The following is a 22,749-nucleotide window of genomic DNA, read 5'->3' on the forward strand; positions in this document are numbered from 1 at the left end:
GGGGTCTCCTCCTTGGGGATCTCCAAAAGCTGCCTGGGCCTGGGCCTGGGCAGCCTGCTCTGGGTGGCCCTGCTTGGGCAGGGCTTGGAGCAGGTGGCCTCCAGAGCTCCCTGCAGGCCTCTGTGATTCTGTCATTATTTATTTATTTCAGCAGCAAAACCAACTTGGAGAAAAATAAAAAAAAAATCCTAATGAAAGACTGAGCCCTATTTTGCAAAACTGCCTTGACAAAGTGCTTTGATACTGAGAGGCACAACTAAACTGAAAACCTGCCACCCGTTTTCACAGAGCATTCGTGGTTAAGTGTGCTCCTGCTCCTGTGTTTGCTTCTGCAAACAACCATCATAATATATGTTCTCTCTCTCCATCATGGTATTTGGCATCCAGACATCTTATCGAGTAATGGGTCTCCATCAACGGGTTGAAAAACAGGACAGCCTCACTAGCTACCTCTTTTGGAGACTGTCCAAAAGCTGCAGAGGATCTTTTTTTTTTTTACAGTAGCCTTGACACCTGCCTTACACAGGTACCAGCCACCTGGAGACAGGCAGTACGCGCTAGCTTTCAGAGATGCTGAGTGCTGAGGTCCATGCAATTTCTGTGAATTTATTTCCCTTGAAGGTCAGGTCCCGTGCCTATAAATTATTGTCACTTGCCATGTACGATGTTCAAAATAAGCATGCTTGCTCTTCTGTCCAGCTCAGCAAGAGGGAAGAGTAAGAAAATCCATTGTGGCACTGAGTATTAACAGCTCACCGCCCCCACAATTCAGAACCCTTTCTGTCTTATACACCTCCAATTGGTCTTACCGCCCTCTCGGAGCGCCAGGAAAGCCTTTCCTCGGTCGGACCAGTTATCCTCCTGTTATGTGGATGCCTAAAAGCAACGTGTGCATGATCCCTATAATGCAGTCCTGCTGAGGAGTTGTTGAACACGTTTTTCAGAGCCCTTGATTGCAGTCTTGAGAATCCTAGTTACTACCCTGGCTAAATCAACAGTACTGTTAGAAGAATAACTATAATCTCCTGGTTTCTTTCTCCCAGGAAGACGGCAGGTAAAATAGATCGTTTTGCTGTACTGCAACTTCCTATAGCTGTTTTTGATTGCATTTTCCTCCCTGGTGCTACAATAAGAATTAAACTCCTGTCTCCGGTGCAGTTTTTAGTGGCTCTCCTGCTGTGAAGCGATGCTCTGAAATGCCCGGTGATTCACAGCTCTGATATTTCATGTCTAATGGAATTATTTCTGGATGGAATTGTTGGCTTTCCTGTGAGAGGGGGACTCATAAAGCTGGTAGGAGACAAATTATATGTGTCTACCCCTGTCTCCTCTGGAGCACTTCTCAAAATCAAATTACTTGGCTACACTTTCAAAAATTTCTCCTATTGCATGAATGTGTAAGTAATTTAAAGTAAAACATAGGGGCATTGTAATTATGCAAAACACCTGAAATTCAGGGTTATAAATGGACTTAAAGACCCAGTTGTGTCACAGCACAGAAGAATAAGAGAGGGAGATCTGGAGGCTCTCTCCGTGTAGACGGTACTATCAAAAACTCTGTGTTACAGGTTTATATGCCTATGGTGATCGACTGACGCGTGAAGTGTATTATGTATCACTGGATCAGGATTAAGACATTTTATTGTCTGAAGTCAGTCTGAGCCTAAAGTGCCCCCAGTCCCTCCGTGGTCCCTGCCCCTGCTCCCATCGGAGGTGGCTGTGCCCTGAGGAGCCCACCAGGCTGCATGAGGGGGAGAAACACCCAGGGGAGCAGAGTGTTTTCCTGGTGCTCAGAAATCCCCCAAAACTACTCCAGGGTTTAAATCAGAAATCTAAGCTGCGGAGTGGGGCTTGAGAGCCTGCTGATGACTCACGTGAAAGCTGGGAGACATTTCTTTTCAATTAGTTAAATTCCCACAGCAAGCAAATATCCCCCCGAGTGATATCAATTCCAACATGCTCTTGTCCATCATGGGGAACACATAAGGCCCCGTCTGCAGGTCCGTGGGGTGCTCCACACCAGGAGGTTCATAAAATGGATGCAAACCTGCCCCACTGAGGCTGCAGCAGGTGGGGGCCCAGCCCCACAATGCTGGGCAGAGATCCCGGGGGCACGGAGGGGCTGCATCCACCTCCCAGCTGGACACAGGCTGGGTGTTTCAGATGAAGATGCTGGAGAAGACAGAAGTCAGGCAGGTGAGACACCGCTGAACTTGCTGGCTCTGACCTGGAGAGGGACCTGTGAAGTCCCACAGCCTGTGTGAGCGAGCAGTTTAACTTCCTCCCTCCAATGCACTTTTTTTTTTTTTTTTTTTTTTGGTGCTTAAATCACTAAGCACCTGCCCTGTCCACTCTTCAATACTCTTTCCCAGCTATTGCTGTGATTCCTCACAGCTTAAGCCTCAGCTAAACGAAGTAACTTTGACCAACGAAGGCAGCAACTTCAGTGCTTGTCCCTCTTTCTGGATACATTATGCTTGTGTTGCAGCCTGCTTTGCACGGGTGCCAATCCCCTTAAAACAGGCCCATTAGAGAGCAGCAGAATTCAATAGTCCTCTAACGTACAACACAGACCACAAGGAGCTTTCCAAGGCATTTGGCAGCGTCAGACAATGCTTTGACTGTGGTTGTGAAAGATCTGCTTTCTGAATGGAGTCACCTCGGGTTGCTTGCCCCTAGAGAAAATCCTCTACACACACACACAGGCATGGAAGGGATCATCAGCATTTACAGAGGCCACAAAGGTTTGGGATTTCTTCAAAGAGTTGGTAACAAGATTGTGTAAGAACCAAATTGCCTTGCAAATAGCTGTATCCCATTAGTCATGATAGCAAATACTGGGCTGAATAAAATGTTTATTGTGGCTTATGAAGTGTCTCTGTACACATAACCTTGGGCAAGACCCAGAAATTCTGGGCTCTGCATTTGAAAAGCAGCTGATTAAATAGCCCTGGCAAAATAATCAAAAAAAGCAGTGTTTATTAGCTCAATACATTAACCAAGTGATTAACTGAGTAATGGGAAACCCAGAAGAAAGAAGAAACCTTTCCCTTTGTGTGCAGAAAAGTGTTTTTCAGCCTTTCCACCAGCATTACACATTCCTGGAAAACAAAACTAAGCTCGATATGCTTCTGCTAAGCTGGGAAAGCTCTCCCCAAACTGAACGATCATCTCAGTGCATTGCTCAGACCTCCATGCAGCTCCTCCTCCCTTTCTCACAGAATTTGAAAGGCAGTGAAATGATTTTGGCTAACATTTTTTTTTTTTTTATGAGGTGTAAACACACATTCAGGAGTTCTGGAGGACTTCATGCACCCAAACCCAGGCTACTCCTTGCTATTTAATGCATCTAGTTATTCCTGTATTTTCCTTCTAGCAACTCAGCTTCTCACAGGTGATTGCTTCTGCTACCAGAAAATGAGTAAGTCTGCTGTAGATTTTTTTTTTCATTCTCATTTCTGATGTAAACTGGTGTAAAGAAAATGCTTAATTCTGTTTCAGAATTTCTACATTTCTTTGTCTCCTCCTGATTGTCCAAGATCCCCACTGAGTCCTTTCTAAGCTTACTGTTCCTCATATTCTGCAAGATGTTGATTATTTGCAAATTCTTTCTGCAGGCTTGCTGTTTCTGTGCAGTTTGTCCTCTGTGTATGTAAAAGAGAACACAGGACAAAAACTATTCTTACTCTCTAAGAAAACTATAGAGGAGCTCTTTTTCCCTCTTCTTGCACTGACTCGAGAACGAAGGTTGGATTATTTTCAGGTGATGATAGAAGTGGCCAAGGAACCCCACCACTACTGGGAACCAACTGCGGAACAAGTGCTTACAGTGCCTTCTGTGATGGCATCACCAGCTGGGTAGATGGGAGGAGAGCAGTGGATGTCATCTACCTTGACTTTAGCAAGGCTTTCGATGCTGCCTCCCATGACATCCTGCTAGCAAAGCTGAGGAAGTGTGGGATAGAGGAGTGGACAGCAAGGTGGGTTGAGAACTGGCTGACTGGCCGAGCTCAGAGGGTGATGATCGGCGGCGCAGAGTCCGGCTGGAGACCTGTGACTACCGGTGTTCCCCAGGGGTCGGTGCTGGGTCCGGTCTTGTTCAACATCTTCATCGACAACCTTGATGAGGGAATAGTGTCTGCCCTCAGCAAGTACGCCGATGACACAAAGCTGGGAGGAGTGGCTGACACGCCAGAAGGCTGTGCTGCCATTCAGCGAGACCTGGACCGGCTGGAGAGATGGGCAGGAAGAAACCAAATGAGGTTTAACAAGAGCAAGTGTAGAGTCCTGCACCTGGGAAGGAACAACCAGACGTATCAGTACAGGCTGGGGGGCGACCTGCTGGAGAGGAGCTCTGAGGAGAAGGACCTGGGGGTCCTGGTGGACAACAGGTTGACCATGAACCAGCAGTGTGCCCTGGTGGCCAAGAAGGCCAATGGGATCCTGGTGTGCATTAAAAGGAGCGTGGCCAGCAGGTCAAGGGAGGTGATCCTCCCCCTCTACTCTGCCCTGGTCAGGCCTCACCTGGAGTACTGTGTCCAGTTCTGGGCTCCCCGGTACAAAAAAGACAGGGATGTCCTGGAAAGAGTCCAGCGGAGGGCCACAATGATGGTACGGGGCCTGGAGCATCTTCCCTGTGAAGAAAGGCTGAGAGACCTGGGTCCGTTCAGCCTAGAGAAAAGACGACTGAGAAGGGATCTCATCAATGTGTATAAATACCTGAGGTGTGGGAGACAGAAGGATTTGGCCAACCTCTTTTCTGTGGTTTGTGGGGACAGGACAAGGGGTAATGGCCACAAGATGGAGCACAGGAAGTTCCGCACCAACATGCGAAAGAACTTCTTCACGGTGAGGGTGACGGAGCACTGGAACAGGCTGCCCAGGGAGGTTGTGGAGGCTCCTTCTCTGGAGATATTCAAGGCCCGTCTGGACGCCTACCTGGGCAGCCTGCTCTAAGGAACCTGCTTTGGCAGGGGGGTTGGACCCGATGATCTTTCGAGGTCCCTTCCAACCCCTACAATTCTGTAATTCTGTGAGAAACTGCTAATAAGCAATATGGCTTTTCTACCTCTAGGTGTAATCATTTACTCTCGAGTACCATGATGATACGGTGGTGATGGACCAAGTGCCAAAGCATAATACTCTAGGGCCATTTGAGGTGCTGTAGGTTGTCTTTGCTGGCCACCAGCTCCTGCTCTAAGTGCCCCACCAGACTGTGCCACATCTGCCAGGCCTGTGCTCGTGTCTCCGAGGCCCTTAGATGTCTGAGAAGGCCGCAGCTGGGATCAGGCTTACCCTGGTCACCTCAAAGCCAGGTTTAGTACCAGCCTTGGAGCTGTGGTTAGTCTTTGGACACCAAAGTCAGTGTGGGACACGGCACACCCGCACTGCCGGTCCATGTGTGGGGTCTGACCCGGGACGGTTGTCCAGGTCAAACAGAAGGGTTTTTGGGGAAGGAAGGTTTTGACTACCAGGAACCAGGCATGAGCCTCTGTGTAAAAAGATGGAGAAAAAAAAAAAAGAAAAAGCCTATTCTTCAAGTGCACTCATCAATGAAAACAGCACTTCTACTGATTAAAGCATAATAAATGTAACGAAAAACACTGTAAGCTATTAGTGACTGCTACCTGTTATGCATTTGTTTTAAGCCTTTTGAATGCTGATAACTTTTTTTTTTTCCCTACAAAATATTTCCACATTATTGCTGTTTCCTTTACACACTGCATTTGCAATCATCTCTTGTAAATTCGAGTAGTGAATTCAGAAGTCTGGACGGCATAATAATGGTGCCTTGCGCGCTACCACGCTGCAGTCCCACAACGATTAACCTGCACAGGTGGATTAAGCCTCACAGAGCTGTTCTGATGCCAGGGAAGCGGTGCACGTCCCTTCAGGCAGAACAAGAAGCCTTAAGGGCACCGTATTTCTGGGTCCCCGCAGCAGAAACGTACATGCCTATTTGGTACCAACCCAACGCCTCCAGGAAGTGTCAGATCTGCTCAGCATGCACTGTGCAGACAGCCTGCACATGTTCAGTAAACCTGACCTGCAGGGGTGTGCCTGGCTCCCAGCACCCAGACCGTATATTGCACGTGCAGAAATGTCTAGTAAGCTCAATGCTTCTACAAAAAGCTCAGTTGTTCTGCATGTGTGTGCTAAGTCCACCCAGTATTTCCAAAAAGTATCAGGACAGCTGATGGTGTGAGTAGTTTGTCCAAGACAGATCAAGGACTGTAAGGACTATCATCCTTTCCTGCAGATCGTCACAGAGGAATAGAATCACATGAAATTAACCCACTGGAAATGCTGGATTCCATTGCTCATGTGCTATGCAGCAGATCTATCCATGTGTTTTAAAAATGTCAAGGGGATTCAGATGTCTGGCATCCTGCTCGGATTCCTAAGTATAAAAAGAGTCTGTGATAACCCAGATGCATATTAGCTCTAATCAGAGCACAGAGAAGTGAAAGAGTAGAAGATAATTCTTAATCTGCTCACTGAGAAACAAGTAACAAAACAATTCTGTTATTTTAAATCGGCCAGACTTCACTGATAGCATATTAGTCAACATAATTAAACTGATATTAATATCTTTTTGTGAGAGGACTAGCCAAATGAGTTGTCTTGCTTTCAGCACTAAATTCAGGTTAGTAAGGATATTGACAACCTAAGCACTTAGCATAGTTCAACGGTTCCAAAAGGACCAAACACAGTTTTAAGTGTCTTGCTGAACTGGAACCCAGTTCACAAAGCAGGATCTAATACAGCCAGATATATATTGTATTGCATGCATTTTTCTACATATGATAAATTGTAAAGTAAAATATTGATTTCTAGAAATTACCCTACTCCTCCATTCGTTCTGCAGCTAGAGTTCTGCTGAGGTGTCAGTGATCACTGACTTGTTGAAACACTTGTAGTGTACTGATGGAAAATGTTAATTTTAACAAGAGACACACAAATGCTTGCAAAAACCATGAATCAATTATAAGATAAACAAATGTACTTTTATTTTCATTTTGGTGTTATGTGTGGCCCAGCAGGGAATTCCAATTTTGAAATTAATTAAATAACGTTTTGCAGCTGATCAGAAAATGGAAACCAATTTGCAGATTTTTAAAAAATCACAGACATTGTTCAAGTATTACCGTAGGAAACACACTGACATATTCTTGAAACTAACTAGCGATAACAAAGAAGGTGTTTTTTAATAGTGCACAAAGCTTTAGCTGACATACACACACATCCAGCCATCATAAAAACTACAAATGTCATGAATCTATTCACTGCTGAGAGGGATTAGCTGAAATGTACACCAAGTTACAGCACCAGATGAAATGAAACAAATTCTTTCCACAAAGGAGCTGTACACAATGCCATCATATGCCCCTTGTTTTTCCTTAGAAAAATAGAGTTAGAAAACTTGCTTCTTTAGCCAAAATTCTGTTTAGGGAGTGAAGATCTAGGGGAGATGGACAAAGAATGAACTGATTCCTTCCAGCCGCATCTCTCTGCATCCAGCTCTGTGGAAGCTGCTCTGTTCCAGTTCTGCAGCAGTATTCTCCCGTGCCAGCCCACAGGAATGTCACGGAGGAAGATAATGCTCTCAGGGTCTCTATATTTCCAGTGTCAAAGAGTAGAGGGATTTGGAGGTTAGCTGGAGGACAGAAACAGCAGCCAAGGCACCCACGAAGCATGGGCAACCAAGGCCAACAGTAAAGCATCGCTGGTCTGCTCACCCTCCCTGAGATCAGCAATTAAGTGGATCAGTTTTGAGAGAAGTTTATGTCTGTCATACTACACAATGCTAGTTCTAACAGAGCTACAAAGTAAATAGAAAAAGAAAGAATGAAAAAAAAAAAACAGACTGTAATATGCCTCTGATGCTGGTAAAGCCAATCATTAAAGAACAGCATTGGAAATTTTTCAGTGATGCTGATCATTAGAAAAGGTACACAGCTTAGAGGCTCTAGACGAGAAGCAGCTTTTGGAATGGCATTTATTGTCTCAAACATTTTCACAAATGTAATGCAATATTACATACTTCAGCAGAGCTAACCACACAGTTTTATTAAAGAATCATTCATTGCCTCAATCCTTTCTGAAGAAGGTAGACGATTTGTGGACCAGAATATTCTGCCATTTTTTCTTTTGGCTGGAATCCAAGCATCAAAATGTAGGTTTTTGTAGCTGTGGTGAGTAATCCGTCAGCAGGGAAACCATGACAGCCTAGAGGAGTAAGAAAAGAAAAAATCCAATCACATTGGAAACAGATACTCCATAAAAATAAATAAGGGGAAAATATTTTCTAGCTCTAAGTCTTGTGTTGAGAGTTATTGGCCTGACAAAAAGTGCACGCTTAGATTTATTTGCTAGAATTTCTGATGATGAATCAGGAAAGACCTGAAAATCACTTAGGATGTTCTGTATCACAGCTGGTAGGTTTTTTCAGTGCAGACAAAATATATTAATGGACAGCCTAGCAGAAATTCAGACAAAGCACATTTAGACCAAAAGCTGAGGCCTTTTTGGTGTGTTATACTGTATCCTCAGCTACTCCTAGGAAATGCTGTAGGTACCAAAACGGCAGGTGGGCTTGCTTGCAGATTTCAGTAGAACTGCCATTAGCATCAGCAACAGTCATACTTGAATAAGGGCTTCAAAATTTATCCCAGCTTAGCTATACTTTCTGTGGTAAAACATGGAAAATACTCACTGAGGTTAATCGTGTGTCATGTACCCCTCCTGCTTCCCCCCTAGTATTTGATACACGCTCCAACAAACCCTTGGTATGGCCATGAACTGAGAAACGGTAATGTCAGCTAAATAAAATAGTGCTGAAGCAGCTTTGCTGTCCTCCCCGCACCTGCACGCACAACGAGCCCCTGTGCTTGCTCAGTTTTGAGAAGGTATTACCTGGTTCACACTGTCGTGGTTTCCCAGCAATTTCTGACTGTGCATTGTTCTTCTGGACCAGGATTTACAGGGGCTGTGCTCTGGCTGCCTGTCTTTCCTTTCCCCACAGCACCGCTCAGTGTGGCAGGTAGACCCAGGCACACGGTGGGGACTGAACACGCAGCTGTGCAGCCCCCCACTGCTGCCCATTTCAGAGCTATGCTCAGCCCTGTTCGGAATTACAGCTGAGCAAATAATTTATTTTTCAGTTTGCTAGCTGAGCTGAAAGGGTTAGAAAATAAGGTATAAAAAAAGCCCATGCATTCTTTATTCTTTAGCTTGATAAAATACTAGTATGACACTTTTCTTACCCAAACAAAATGTATAGTTTGAACCCAAAGTAAAGGTGTTTTTTATTTGTTTGTTTTAGAGTCATTAAACAGTGTAAAAATAAAATAAAAAATATGAGCACTTTTCAGAAGTTTAAGGCCTAAACTGTGCACTGAATTTAATACAAATATGTTAATAATTTTCACTGTGTCCAAAATCTCATGTTTTTGTACATACAATACTCAGCCACTTACTAATTTAAAGCACATCTAGAGTTCATCTGAGAGCTATGTTAATGCCATTTCTGTTTTGTTTTTCATCTCAAAGTTTTCGCTAGCTTTTGTCAACATGATGGTTCTAAAGCCACCAATAAATAATAGGCTACTGAGATCTGGCAGCAATTTTCTGAAATTCTAGGAATGCTGAGAGGAGTTATGGTTTACATTAAGTGCCAAGCGTCCTCTCATGGTTCCCATGGATCACATAGTATCACACACACCATAACTTTTCAGGGTCCTTCAAAGTTTTGCTCTTGCGGTGCTTTCTCAGGGAAAGTTCCCATTGGTTTCAACGGCAGCTTTTCTTGAGAAAAAAATGCAGAATATCTAGCACCATCTGCTTTAAGTGTTTGGGAAATTGTAGTTTGTAAGACCAGTCCCTGGGACCTCAGCATTTAACATGTTTTAAAATGGAGCAGCAAAGTTAATCATTACTGTAAACCTAGTGATTTAAATGAAAAAAATAAAATAAAATTACAGTTTATACTTTAGGTTTCACTTAGTGATAAAAACTGTGTCAGGCAACTGCAGACTATTATCAAAATAGGTCACATTTGTGTCCAGAAGTATTTAAGCTACAAATATATGTTGCCTACAGTCAAAACCGTGATGTGCAGCGGGGTGCATTTGAAACGTGTATTAATATTTATGATTTATTGAGAGACCATACTGAATCCAAGCCTGTACAGTAAGGCAGGACAGAAGGTGACCTAACCTCTAAATCATGTTATCTTCCTTTATTATTTTTTTTTTTACCATAATTGTCCATTTTCTGTTTTCTGCCTCCTGGAAAACCAATGATCTTGGAGAATAAAATACTTCATCATCAACTTCTTCAGGTTTTCTGGGTAAACAATGTAAAAATGTCCAGTTGGGAGCAGCAGATTTCACAGTCTGTAGATCAAAAAGAATAAAAAAATCAAGATATATGCTATTACATTAATGAAATCTTTAACTGGTAAAAAGGTTAGCAAATTTTACATTAGCTCCCATTCTAGTGACTTTGATGATGAACTCAGAAGAATTCCACTGACATCAAAAGAATTGCACATCAGTGAATACGGTGGGAATATCCCCATTCAAGTCAGCAAGAGTTCGGTGCTGCTTTCACAAAATCCATTTTTTTACTTCTATTTCTCTGGCTTTAGAAGGAAGTAAAAACTCTAGTGACTTAGTGGATCGATAAACTGCAATCTGTATTTGAATGTCACACAATAATATAATACTAATGATAATTTCAACAAGAACACATTAAACCATGATTTAAAAGGCTGTGATTTTTTTTTTCCTTTTGATATCGTCACTCATAATATATTGATCTAATATCAATAAACAACGAAGCTTCAAGCCAATTCGGAGACATACCCATTAATAGTATTTTATGAACTTACGTTAAAATACAGTCAATTAAATCAGTAATTCTATCAGCAAGGAAAACGTCCTTTTTATCTTGAACAATTAATGGTTTATGACTTCACATTATGTCTGTTTTTATTCTGATATGCACTTCAACTAGATGATTTTTAAAGACATTTATTCTGTGCTTTATACATTGACAGATAGACACAAAATTGCCCCCGATTATGCCCAGACTATGAACTTTAATAGTTAACCTGTGAGCTGCTCATTTTAAATAAAATGTAAGGGATCTCTTCTGATGGCAAAAAAAAAGAAATTCAAGGTTAGGAATAGTTTTTTTTTTTATATATATAAAAAAGTAAAGGATTAGCTCTCCTGCACTGGTTATGTTCTGGATTTAGATCTCATTGGGAGGCTCTGAGAGAGGCCAAGCCATGTGAAGTGTACATATTAACCCAAACCTTGTTATTTTTGTGAGTTTTCAAGCTGGAGTAAGGTTTGCATTTTTTTTCCATAGCTCCACTCAAAAACACACCAAACCCATGCTTTATTGATGTTGATTCTTACAAATGCAATCTGTAAAAGGATCAGCCGAAAATGAAATCTGAATTTTTACCTGCATTGTAATCTGATAACCTTGAAATGCCTTTAGTCTTCTTTCCTTTTCCTCTTCTCGCCCCATGCTTATCCATGTATCTGTAACTAAGACATTGGCACCATTTGCAGCCTCCAACGGATCTGTTGTGAGAAGCAACTTGGTACCATACTAATGTGAATAAAATAAGGAAGATCAGGAAATCACAAAACTTCAACTTCATTTATAGCAAAAATAAACTATTCAAACTACTATGATAGGTTGTTCCTTGGGCTCATACCTCTTTGGAGTATTGTTCAGTTATTTTCGTTATTCTCAGATCTGGTTCAAAGCCCTGCCAAAAGAGATGATAGATAACATGATGGAACATACATAAGATCTTTAATGATTATTAACTCTGCTTAGAAAAATACTGACTGAACCATTTTCCTTTGGAAATGCCACGTTATTCAGCACTGTAAAGCTTCAGGACATTACTTTGATTTTGTTGAAAGTTTATTTTGGGGATAAACTGGTAGAAAGTATTCCAATAAGGTAAGGAAAATGTATTTCAACAGTTACAGAATGAAATACCGATACATCATTTAATTCTTTGTTCTAAATTGATTCTTGTATCTTGTAAAATCAAAGGTTTGCCCTTCTTTCTCCATGCCCACAGCTTTCTTACCTTGGGCGTTGCAATACGGAGATGCATTCCTAGCTTTGCAGCGCTCGTCATGATGGAGTGGAGGACGTTGTTTCCATCCCCGATCCAGGTGATGGTGAGTCCGTTCAGACCACCGTAGTGCTCCTGCCAAATGAATCACACGGCCCTGGGGTTACGCTCCAGGAGAATGGAGCAAGATGATGACGTAGGGAGGGGTGGTTGGTTAGATTGGTCTGGTGCAAACAAAGACTGGCTGCCTTCAAATACTAGCTGCTGTCAACGTGGGATTATAGCTGTATGGAGACAGTTCTGATGCCAGAGATAGCACTCCTTCCAGCCTTTCCCCAAATTGGGAAAATATCCCTATATTCAGGCTTGCTCCAGCTTCTCTGTCTCCACACAACGTTCCCTGCAGTGGCCATGCTCTTAGAGTGCATTTTAACTGATCTAAGAATTGCAAAGAGCAATTCTTTAAAAGCAGCTGTGGCCTACAGGATTTGCTCTCATGTGCAGAGCCAAAGAATGCAGTGGTTTTATTAGAGTGTGGATTACCATAACCTGGAAAAGCACTACAGTGCTAACTGTAGCTTTACCTGATTGCACTCACAGCCTGTACATGTGCAGCTACTCTGGCCCTTAGACACCAACAGATAAGGTCTAAGGAGGAACAAGAGGACCAGCAGCACACGTTTCCAAATCATGACAATTTGAAGCCCGTCAGCAAGGCTTGTTTTAAATAGGCATGTTTATAGGTACTTGAGTTGAGACCAGAAAATGTGTAAAGATATAACCAAGTACTTCTATATGCCTGCTCTGTACTACTCCACCTCATGACTCGAAAGGCTGACGGCACAATGCAGAGCCTTTTAATCTTAGTTCAAAACTGGGCCTTGATGCTATTGCCTTGTATTAGCTGGAAGCCAGACAGTGTTTCAACACTTTGTATGACATGGTTCAATGCTTGTCAGAGAGGATAAGCACCCACATTGCAGAGCTGTACTGACAGGATACCTCGCAGACAGGCTCAGCAAAGATGCCAAAAGGCTGAACAGGAGAAGGGCTGGAACTGCACCCCCCTCTCCTGGCAGCAGCTTTTCCTAAACAAATAATTGCAAAGTTGTTGCAGAACAAACGTACTGTCATTTCTGCTAGTGAGCACGATTTTGAGTCAAAAATAGTAGCATCTGAATGATATTAAAATGCAGTTGAAATCTAAATCTGAGTCCTAGGCTGCCTACAGTTTAAAAGCTAAAATTATCATATCATGAAACTATAGCTTTTTGATTTGTAGACAACCATAGGCTCATGGGCAGAGCTGTGATGCGAGGGCATTTATGGGAGAGCAAAGCAGGACCTTGTGGACATGGAAGTTATTTTAGTAGAACAGCTCTGCAAGTCTCTAAGCGTTGTTCAAAATCCTTCCACATCTCCTAGCAATGATGTTCCTAGGAGAAGGCCAAACTGAGGCATTTCTTTAAGGAGTCGTTTCCAGCTAGGGGTTAGCAATAGCTGAGACACAAACCCACAGCTAGGAGCAAATGAGACAACCCTCAGTTCTTTTGATCTCACTATTTAAAAATAGACATCACAGCCTGTAATGCTCAAAGCCCTGACTAGTGAGTCACAAATACACTGCTATGTTAAATAACCTCCACCTTATTACCAGCTGCTACTCTGCATTAAAAGAAGCACAATGCATATTAAATACTTTTCTCTGTTTTCCCTAGCTACTAGCTGTTATGGATAAAATACAAAATACTGGAGATGTCTGTATAATAACCCTCATAATCTGCACTGCAAATTGCAAAGCCACCTCTGCCGTGACTGCTGCATAGAGTGGACATAGCTGAGCTAATCTTAATGAAGACGTTCAGCTAATGGAAGAAGTCATAGTCAAGGCAGAATCAAGCTGTGTGCATGCCAGTGGAGCCTATTTTACGTCGTGTGCTAAGCTTTGTGCTGCTGCTGGTACACTACTGCTGCAGTTCCTACCTCTTCACTTAAAGCCAGCTCACATGACTGTGGCTGTGGTGCTTACCCTCAGCGCACGCATGCTGTAGGGCATCCTGTATTGATACATCCTCAGCGTGCAAGAACGTGAGAAAGGTGAGAGGGTTGCATCAGTCATAACCAATTAACGCAATACAAAAACTACTGTATATGAAAATGCATTTTGTTTTTCTATTTTATAGCACATGCTTGACCAACTACACAGAGGAAAACCTGCAAAAAGTGTTTTCCTATGACTGTAATTATCAAGGTTAAACCAGAATATTTTCACCTGGCCCTCTGAAGATACTTTTCCCCTTGTATCACTCCCCAGTTTTTCCAAACTCTGTTATATTAATGTAGGCATTTTACTTGATTGGCTGTTCTGCAGTTTCTCTTTATATTTGGGACCTGACTTCAAAATATTTAGACTTCTGGTAAAACCACAAAACAATATTTAGAAAATCTAGAGTCCTTCTCCCTTACGAGTGACTCTTTGGCAAGCTGACTGCTGTTTCAGTGAAACAAAACTCGGTTTTGCTATTCTCACGAAAAATCCCTGCTAAATAATTAATGCCAATTTTACAGTCAACTTTCTCACCCTCATGCTTCTTCTGCTATGTTTCATTCTGTTCTTCTCCGTGGTTGCAGTGTATCAGTGCACCAAACCACGGGGAAAAAATAAGCATGCTCAACAGTATAGCGCTGTTGTATTTTTAGAGATGACTAACTAATTAATTAATTAGGGGCTTTCATGTCTGACTCTACGTGGAACTGCTTCCAGCAAGGCAGAAACTCTGACACCATTATAAGTTCCTTCTGAAACATTCGGCCTCAACGGTCATAACAGCCCTCACTTAAAGCAAGCTTTTGAATGATGAATCAATATTCTGTCAAAATTTTAAATGGAAAGCAGAGGATAGTCAAAGCTTTAGTCCTTTGGGAGACAGCGTGATCTGGTAAATAAAAACCAGGGCAATCTTGGAAGGCACGTGCTGCACCAGTTATTTTACTCCTACCTTGGTGTTTGGCATGGTCATTGAAACAGAGTGTGTTCCAGAGGATCAGTCTGGATCTTAGCTGGGATTTCTAATTGTTAGAATAATGTTGATGATGGTGGTGATGAATTTGAAGATTATAATAATTTGAGCTCTTTTGGTTACAGTTTGAGGAAAGATTGAGAATACACAGCAGCTCTCCAAACAGGGCGATGCTGTTATTTGTTGCACTATTTGAAAAGGAACCCCTGATGCATTTGTTATGCTAAACATTTCTTTATGCCAACCATTTCTTTCTGAAAAAGAAATTTCCCTTCAGACCAGTGACATAAAAGCTAGTGGCATATGGATCCACTCTAATTACCAGTCTGGCCATCCTGCAGTCAGCTACAAACTAGCTGATTTGGCCAGTGGCATTAATATCAATTGAATCAATGTCAATACCTGGTCTGTCCCCAGAATACAAATTGTGTGATGCTGCCTGCCAGCCAAGCTTCGCAGAACAGAAATTGAGAGCCACAGCTTCTGCCCAGGAGACTGAGAGGCAGTGGGTGGGCTCAGGACGTGGCTGTTGTGCCTCTTCAGCACAGAGAGGGACTTAAAACGGCTCTCCATGTGCACAGCAGCAGCACACCAACTTGTAGTCTTTAAAGGCCAAATCCCCATGCTCTCCAAATCAGCTTGCAAAATGTTTACAACCATTTCGAGTGGGTTATAAGTCGAGAGAAAACTCAGCACAAATGAATTTTTTAGAAAGAATGCAACAGGTATGGTAAGAAAAACAAACCTGTTGGCATAATAGAGGACATCAATACTGACCACAGCATTAACGGGGAGAGCCCACGTAGATGGAAAACCCATGAGGGGCTCCAGGTTGCTCAGGAAGAAGGCACTGGGCAAGAGGATGTTGAACCTGAAGGATCTCACCCCAATACTCATGACAGTTTGCATCCTGACAAGAGCACCCTCAATACAGAATGAGAAGGAGACAGCCCCAGTAATAAACCCGCTGCATTGTCTGGGGAATGGGCTAGAATATACTAAAAAACAAACACACCACTAAAATGCACCTGTGAAAAAGGAATCAGAAGCCATAAGCAGGAAGACAACCTGACAAAACAAACCGGGAAACTAGGCAGAGGAAGTGCTTGAAGAGGATTCAAGAAAGAATCTGGAAAAATTAACAGGATTTAGAAAATGGAGGAATAAAGATGTGCTAAACATGAAGAGGGCCAGTATGTGTGTAGAGCTCCAGTGGCAAACACCAGGGGAGAATAAAGAAGAGAAAAAAAGTACATTTTGGGTGTGTACTGACAGCAGGGAGAGGCCAAATACAGGCAGGAAAGTATTTACAGAGATAAGGAAGAGACGTTTTTAGGAGAAATCAGCTGCATAAATTCTGTAGTTATATGTAAATATAAGGCTATCAGTCTGTGTCACTATTGTATTTTGCATGCATGCATAAATCAAATAAATTGCTTTTGCATTGCAGAAAAGCAGTCTGAATGTTATATATGAACTTCTAACTGATTTAAAGAATCAGTGGTGCTATTCAACATCCCCATATTAATCTTCTTGCAGGGAGTGCTCAGATAACATCTTCTTACCCTGCAGAGAATCCCATGAGAAATTTGATTGTGGTAACAACTAGACCCTGTGGCTCCCACTTCTTCAAGTGTTAATGCTACTTCTGTGAACTGGTAAAATTCATTATACGAGTGAAACGCTGTTTTATTAGGTGCTGTAAGACCAGCCTTCTTCACCTCGGCATACAGTGCGGAAAAGAACAAAGGCAGCAGAAGGGCAGAAAGGAAAAGAGCACACAGTGCCAACACCTGCAGTGCGCTGTGGGGAGCTCCCTCCCTGCCTGCCCCCTGCCTCCTGGGTAAGAAAGCAAGAGTGTAAAGTGCAGCATGCCCTCCGCAAAGTGGGCAACCATCCAGCTGCCCTCTAGAGATCTCCTGACAAACTCTGAGCTAAAGAACATGCTGGAAAGGCCAGGGGAGAGATGGGAATGGTTGGAGGAAACAGTGCTCTGCTATCAGGTTGACTGGGAAAGTGTTGTAAATTTTAAAATGCTTCCATGGCTGTCCAAAAGCAAAGTCACTCCTGGAGATCTCAGTGGGTGCTCGGTTTATCACGATACCACTTCATATTGGATGTTTCTTTTGCACGAGCATCAGCTGTCACAGCCCTGTTTCCTCATCATGTCAAATGGGCAGGGACACTCACTCCAAAAACCCCCTCCCTCCCCAGTGCTTGATGTAACAAGGGCAGCGACTGCTGCTGCTGCTGTCCTGAGTATTCAAACCAAGGGAAAGCCCACCCTGTTTGGACATGTTCTACCATGGCTGCCCTATTCAGGGACACGATAAAGGAGAAGCTAAGGATGATCAACAGGGCATCTACTCATTCTGCCAATCTCAACAGGTTTCTCCTGAAATCAGTGGAGAAAGAGACACAACTCTAGAGGATAACTGAGATGCTCAGCAGCCTCCCTTCAGTGACTAGGGATGGAGTACAGAGCAACAACACCGATGTTTGGTGCCGCAGTCAGTGGCATGAACTATGCAGGATGAAACAAGATTTTTTGGCAGAGATGCCAACAGTTATGGAGACTAGGAGTCATGATTACTGGTGAAACTTGCTATTCTCAATTGTTAAAATGCTAATAACCAAGGTGTTTGGAAGACAGAACCCCCCCCCCCCAAAACACAGTGATAATATACATCAGTTTTACAACTGCACAGTGTTTAAATAAAAAGATGATGTATAGTGTTTGATGACGTTCTCATTATGACTTACCATCTTACATAATTTTAACAGCTCAGTGTAGCTGGCTCAAAGTAATCTCCCACATGTAGCATATCCTGAGGTATGCAAAGCATTTTAATCTCAGTTTCACTTTTCTTATTTTTTTTTTTGCTAGTCTCTTCAATCTTAGTATTGGAAATTGTAAGAAAAATAGTAATCAAAGTAACAAAGAAGTATTTTCACTAAACATATGAATGGTTCAGTATTTAAAGTTTAAGGCATGAATAATTTGTTATTTCTCTCACTAGATCTTTTCCATATACCAAACATCCTGTAGTTTGAAACACAGCTGAATGAATCAGGAAATTATTCTAACCCTCCTTTTTTCAAGCAGTGTGATTTTTATTCATTCAGAAAGCAAACAAGGTCAGAAGAGTTCATCAGCGTTGTCAACCAGCCCTGCAGTACACCAATATTTTTTAATAAGCTAGTTCCTCAATTGATTGTAAAACAGCATAGTCCTTCTGTTCACAGATAAACATCTGGCATTCTATGTGTAAAATGTCATCCAGCTGTCAAACCAAATATTTCATTAGATTAGAGCTACAAAATATGATCTTTGTTAACTGTTCTTTGATGTGAGCAAAGTTTAAATAGGTTTATGAGCCTGAACATTGGGGATTTGCACTGGTAGCATTAACTGGCTTTTCAAAGTAAACTTGAAGCAATTTCCCAATATATGGATAATGACTCCTCTTACATTGTTCATGGGTTAGGGCAGCATCAAGAGTGAACTACTGAGTCTTTCAAAGTCAGTAGCAAAACTTCCATTAGCGTTGGTTAAGCCAACATCTCACCTTTACCTTAGTATGTAACCCTCCCTGCACATTTTTTAAATCGCAGCCTAATTCCAATTAAGTACTTAATTTTATGCTTAACTTCAGTACCACTACAGCGGGTAGGACTAAGTAATTGTTTTAAATTAAAAAGATTCTTAATTATATTCCTGAAAAAAGATCTCTTAAATAACGAGTGTCATGTAATTACCACTTAGAAAAACCTAGGACTAAACAGTTTGAACCTTTCCCAATATTATTAAGCAGGGATTATATTGTTACCTGAAGAGTTAGGTAATCAGCTAAAATCTGTAGAGGATGATATAAATCGGACAATCCATTGATTACTGGGATTGTGGCTTCTTTCGTCATTAGGTCCAGATCATTATGTTTATAAACGCGAGCCAGGATTGCATTTGTCATACTGGACAGCACCCTAGGGGACAGCAGAAGATATCCAAGTCAAACATAATAAATACATCCCTTTTGCACCCTTCAATGTGCAGTGCATAAATATTAATGAGAAGTGGTAATGAATCAATTTTTTTCAGCTGTCTGAATAATGTATGATGCCTGCATAAAGCACTTAAATGCAGATATTTAACAAGCTGCTAATAAGCAAGCAGTTTTACTTATTAACAGACTATAGCAAGTAAATGAAAACTACTGCTGTTTCTCTTCAGCTTTTGATTGTAGCTACAGATAGAGCATCAATAAATGTTAGGTTACGTTAATAAATGAACTAAGATAAGAAATTGCACAACAATGTAATACTTGAAGAATTCGATAACTTTGGAAGAGATAAGATTTCTTGAGTCTTTCATCGAAGAACAAATGTAGTATTGACTGGATATTACAGTGCCTCTGTATGGTATCTTGACCTTTGTGAGGATCAGGACTACAGATCTGTCTTAGATCACCACAGTCGTTTACTGGTTTTAACAAACATGGGAACAGGAGGCCAACAATACCAGCCTGTTCTTCCTCCTATCTATATATCTGTCTATTGACACTCATGATATCAGCACTAAAGTAATGTCCAAGTTGGAAACTCATTATATGGTTAGGGGCATGCAGGATTCACTGTGCCACTCCGGCTTTAGCCTCGTTTGCCAAAGTGTGAAAGACTCAGAGATTAGCATGGTGGATTAGCATAGCATACTCTGTGTGCTCTGAATTCTTTAGATAAATTAAACATGGATTGTGGCTCTGCGTTTCTGTTTTAATCAAGCCCTGAAGCATGACTTTGAAGTAGCATTTTGTGTGCTTTAATGTTATCTTTAATAGGACCTTAAAACAACAAAAAAAAGAAGAGACTAGAGAGAAGACTATGAAAAACTGTTGCAGTATTTCTTTCTGATTAGCCAGAAAGGATTCTGATACCTCCTCAGGTGGAAATATAGCTGTTAATCGCATGGCCTTTACACAGACAAATTTCCTGATGAAGTCAGTAACAATTTTTTTTCTACTGACATCAGAGATTCCTTACACAAGCAAAACTCTTATAAAATGTTACAAGATTCCCAGTAGAGCTCTCTCTGAAGGAAAGGCTGCTGATAGCAGCCACAAGTGTAAAGGAGGAACCGAACAAACTATTTACTGATTGTAAGCTATTGGAATACCATGTGACTATTTCTTCCTGGCTCATGATTTCTATTATTTTGTTTGTCTGTTTTTTTTTTTTTTTTTTTAATTCTAGCTTGGAGTATGTGACTTCAGAAAACCTGTTCTGAACTAGCCATCAGAGATATGATGCATGACCTCTGTTGTTAGCCATCTAATAGGTGTCCACCCTAAACAAGAAATATCTAGTTCCACTTCAGACAAGGAAAAAAGGCAATCACATTGAAAAATTGCCCATTTATCTTGGACATTTTATAGGATACTAGGTCAGCTGACCTAACTGCTCCTACCTCACATGACAGATAAAGCATTTCAAGAAGATGGTTCCTTTACAGGGTATGGCAGTAGAGGAAAATCAGACATAATCAATGACAAACTAGTGAATATTGCTGCATTTCCATCTCTACCCCGTTGAAAGTAGGTACTAGAATTATTGGGCTCTTACCAGGAAGACATCAGACAGTTCTTTTTCCAGCATTTCTAGATATCATATCTTATAGGAGGAAGTCCAAGTGGAAACTGGGATAATCTTTCATGCAATCAAAACCAAATTTAATTCAGCCAAAAATCTAGACCTCTTCTGAGGAAATGAAGTCTCTTGTAAGCAAAACAATGTAAAGGAAACCATGTAAGTCTGGAATTGCATAGTAAAAAACATCTGGTTAGAAAAGAGTCTTTAGTGAAGATGAAGTTTTGGAAGGTGAGGGGGAGTAAGCATAGGTTTATCAGGTGATTTTGCATTTGATGGAATTATCAAGGTTCCTATGCTATCACCAGCTAAAAGTTTTTGTTTGTTTGTTCATTTGTTTTTGTTTAAGACTGTGAGCCTATAAACTTAACCTTCAAAATCCCAAAGCTTGTAAATATGTGAGTACATTGGAATGCTACTTATGAATCTTTTCAAAATAAGTTTATTTCTACCTAGAAAAGCTGTGAAGTTTTGCTCAGCTGTATCCCCTATGGAATTCAAAAATAAACACAAATAAAAATATGTCTTTTGATGTTATCTCTGAACTTTTTAACCCAACGTTGTGATTTTAGAGCATTTGTGTACTTTGGGGGTAAAATATTCTTATCCAGAGTTTGGAGTATTCTATGTATTTTTTGAAAGTATGTATCAATTCAAAAGGTTTAATTTCCTGAGAAGACTACTTCATTGTCATTGATAGTAGTAAAGAGGCATGTTGTAGACTTGTTCTTAGTAAGAAGTAAACCCATCCACCATAGATGGAGAGATTCATCCCCTGATAATGCCAATGGACTTGTAGAACCGTCCTAGGAGCTCTTTATTACTGCCACTGAATGTTATGGCTACTGAGTTATAGCGGTGCACAACGGAACTTTTCTACACTGGAAAATACAGACGCAATACTTATATTTCATTTCACGTAGTGTATCAGACATGCTAAACACTGAAAGGCTTAGAGCTCCTTAATGGGTAGTAACTTTTTGCTACTGTGTCAGTGTAAATGTAAATGTGTTGTGAAGCATGGAAGAACTGTATTATAACCAAGCAATAAGTCACTAAAAATATGTTCACAGCAGAAATGCTTTCAACCCTTACCTTCAGCAATTATAATAAAAAACGTGGACTTTTATAACTCGGTGTCCCCTTTGCTTTAAGTCTCAATCTTAAGTATTTCTAAGGCCTTCAGAGCCCTAGACACAAAGCTGTAAATATTTTAAATACCCTCTGGGTTTACTACAAGCATTGTTTTTTTATTCTCACTTTAACTGAATGAGGTTGGCATGTCATCCTTCATTCACAAGATATGCCAAGGAATTTATAATCATGTTGTTCTTTTGGGTAAACTACTCAGTCTTGATTATGCAAAGTCAATAATAATTCCACTAATGAGAGCAGGACTGAAGCAGAGCACTTGGGGCTCCGTAGTGACTTGGGAAAGCCTTCTCTCCACTGTCATAGGCAAGTGCTGTGACTCAGCAGAGCAGAAAAATCCCCAGGTCAGGGTCTTGAATAGCATTTTGACCTGGAAGAGGGGAGCAGTGACAGAGAAAAGGTGGGGTGAGAGCTTGCACAGGAAGTGGGAGCTTTCTCTACCAAATGGGGACTCCTCTGGAATGGCTGGAAGATTTGCTTCTTTCCACCTTTTGCCTTATTTCTTGTAGTCTGTCCATCTTTCCTTTTCCATTTTGCTTGTGCAAGCAAAGGTCATTCAATATACTGCAAACCAAAGATCTAATGGCCCTTTATCACCCTATTTGGGAAGAAGAAAAAAAAATAGTCTACAGAAGACATGTCCTTTTGTGGATTAGAACAGGACTGGATTTGCTGTAGGGCTGGTGCGTGAACGACAGAGAAGTTCCAGACAATGGCCCTGCGTGTCTGGTGGGATGGTGCTTGGAGAGGTTGTTGCAGAGGATCACTCTATAAGGGCCCTGACCACATCCTTCTCCTTCCTGGAGGTTGAAACGAAGAAGAGGG

General features: G+C 41.5%; 1 protein-coding gene across 1 annotated transcript in view; it reads right to left on the bottom strand.

Moving 5' to 3' along the window:
• Positions 1 to 7,824: 7,824 nt before the first annotated feature.
• Positions 7,825 to 22,749, bottom strand: part of OTC (ornithine transcarbamylase) — a 29,604-nt gene continuing 14,679 nt past the window's right edge. The window contains exons 5-10 of the mRNA XM_035542211.2: positions 18,963 to 19,116; positions 12,125 to 12,247; positions 11,738 to 11,791; positions 11,479 to 11,628; positions 10,260 to 10,397; positions 7,825 to 8,229 (exon numbers count right to left, since the gene is read on the bottom strand). Coding sequence (XP_035398104.1) covers positions 8,170 to 8,229; positions 10,260 to 10,397; positions 11,479 to 11,628; positions 11,738 to 11,791; positions 12,125 to 12,247; positions 18,963 to 19,116 — 679 coding nt within the window. The 3' untranslated portion in view covers positions 7,825 to 8,169. The remainder of the gene's footprint in view (positions 8,230 to 10,259; positions 10,398 to 11,478; positions 11,629 to 11,737; positions 11,792 to 12,124; positions 12,248 to 18,962; positions 19,117 to 22,749) is intronic.

Source organism: Cygnus atratus, chromosome 1, assembly GCF_013377495.2.
Source record: "Cygnus atratus isolate AKBS03 ecotype Queensland, Australia chromosome 1, CAtr_DNAZoo_HiC_assembly, whole genome shotgun sequence".
Classification (NCBI taxonomy): domain Eukaryota; kingdom Metazoa; phylum Chordata; class Aves; order Anseriformes; family Anatidae; genus Cygnus; species Cygnus atratus.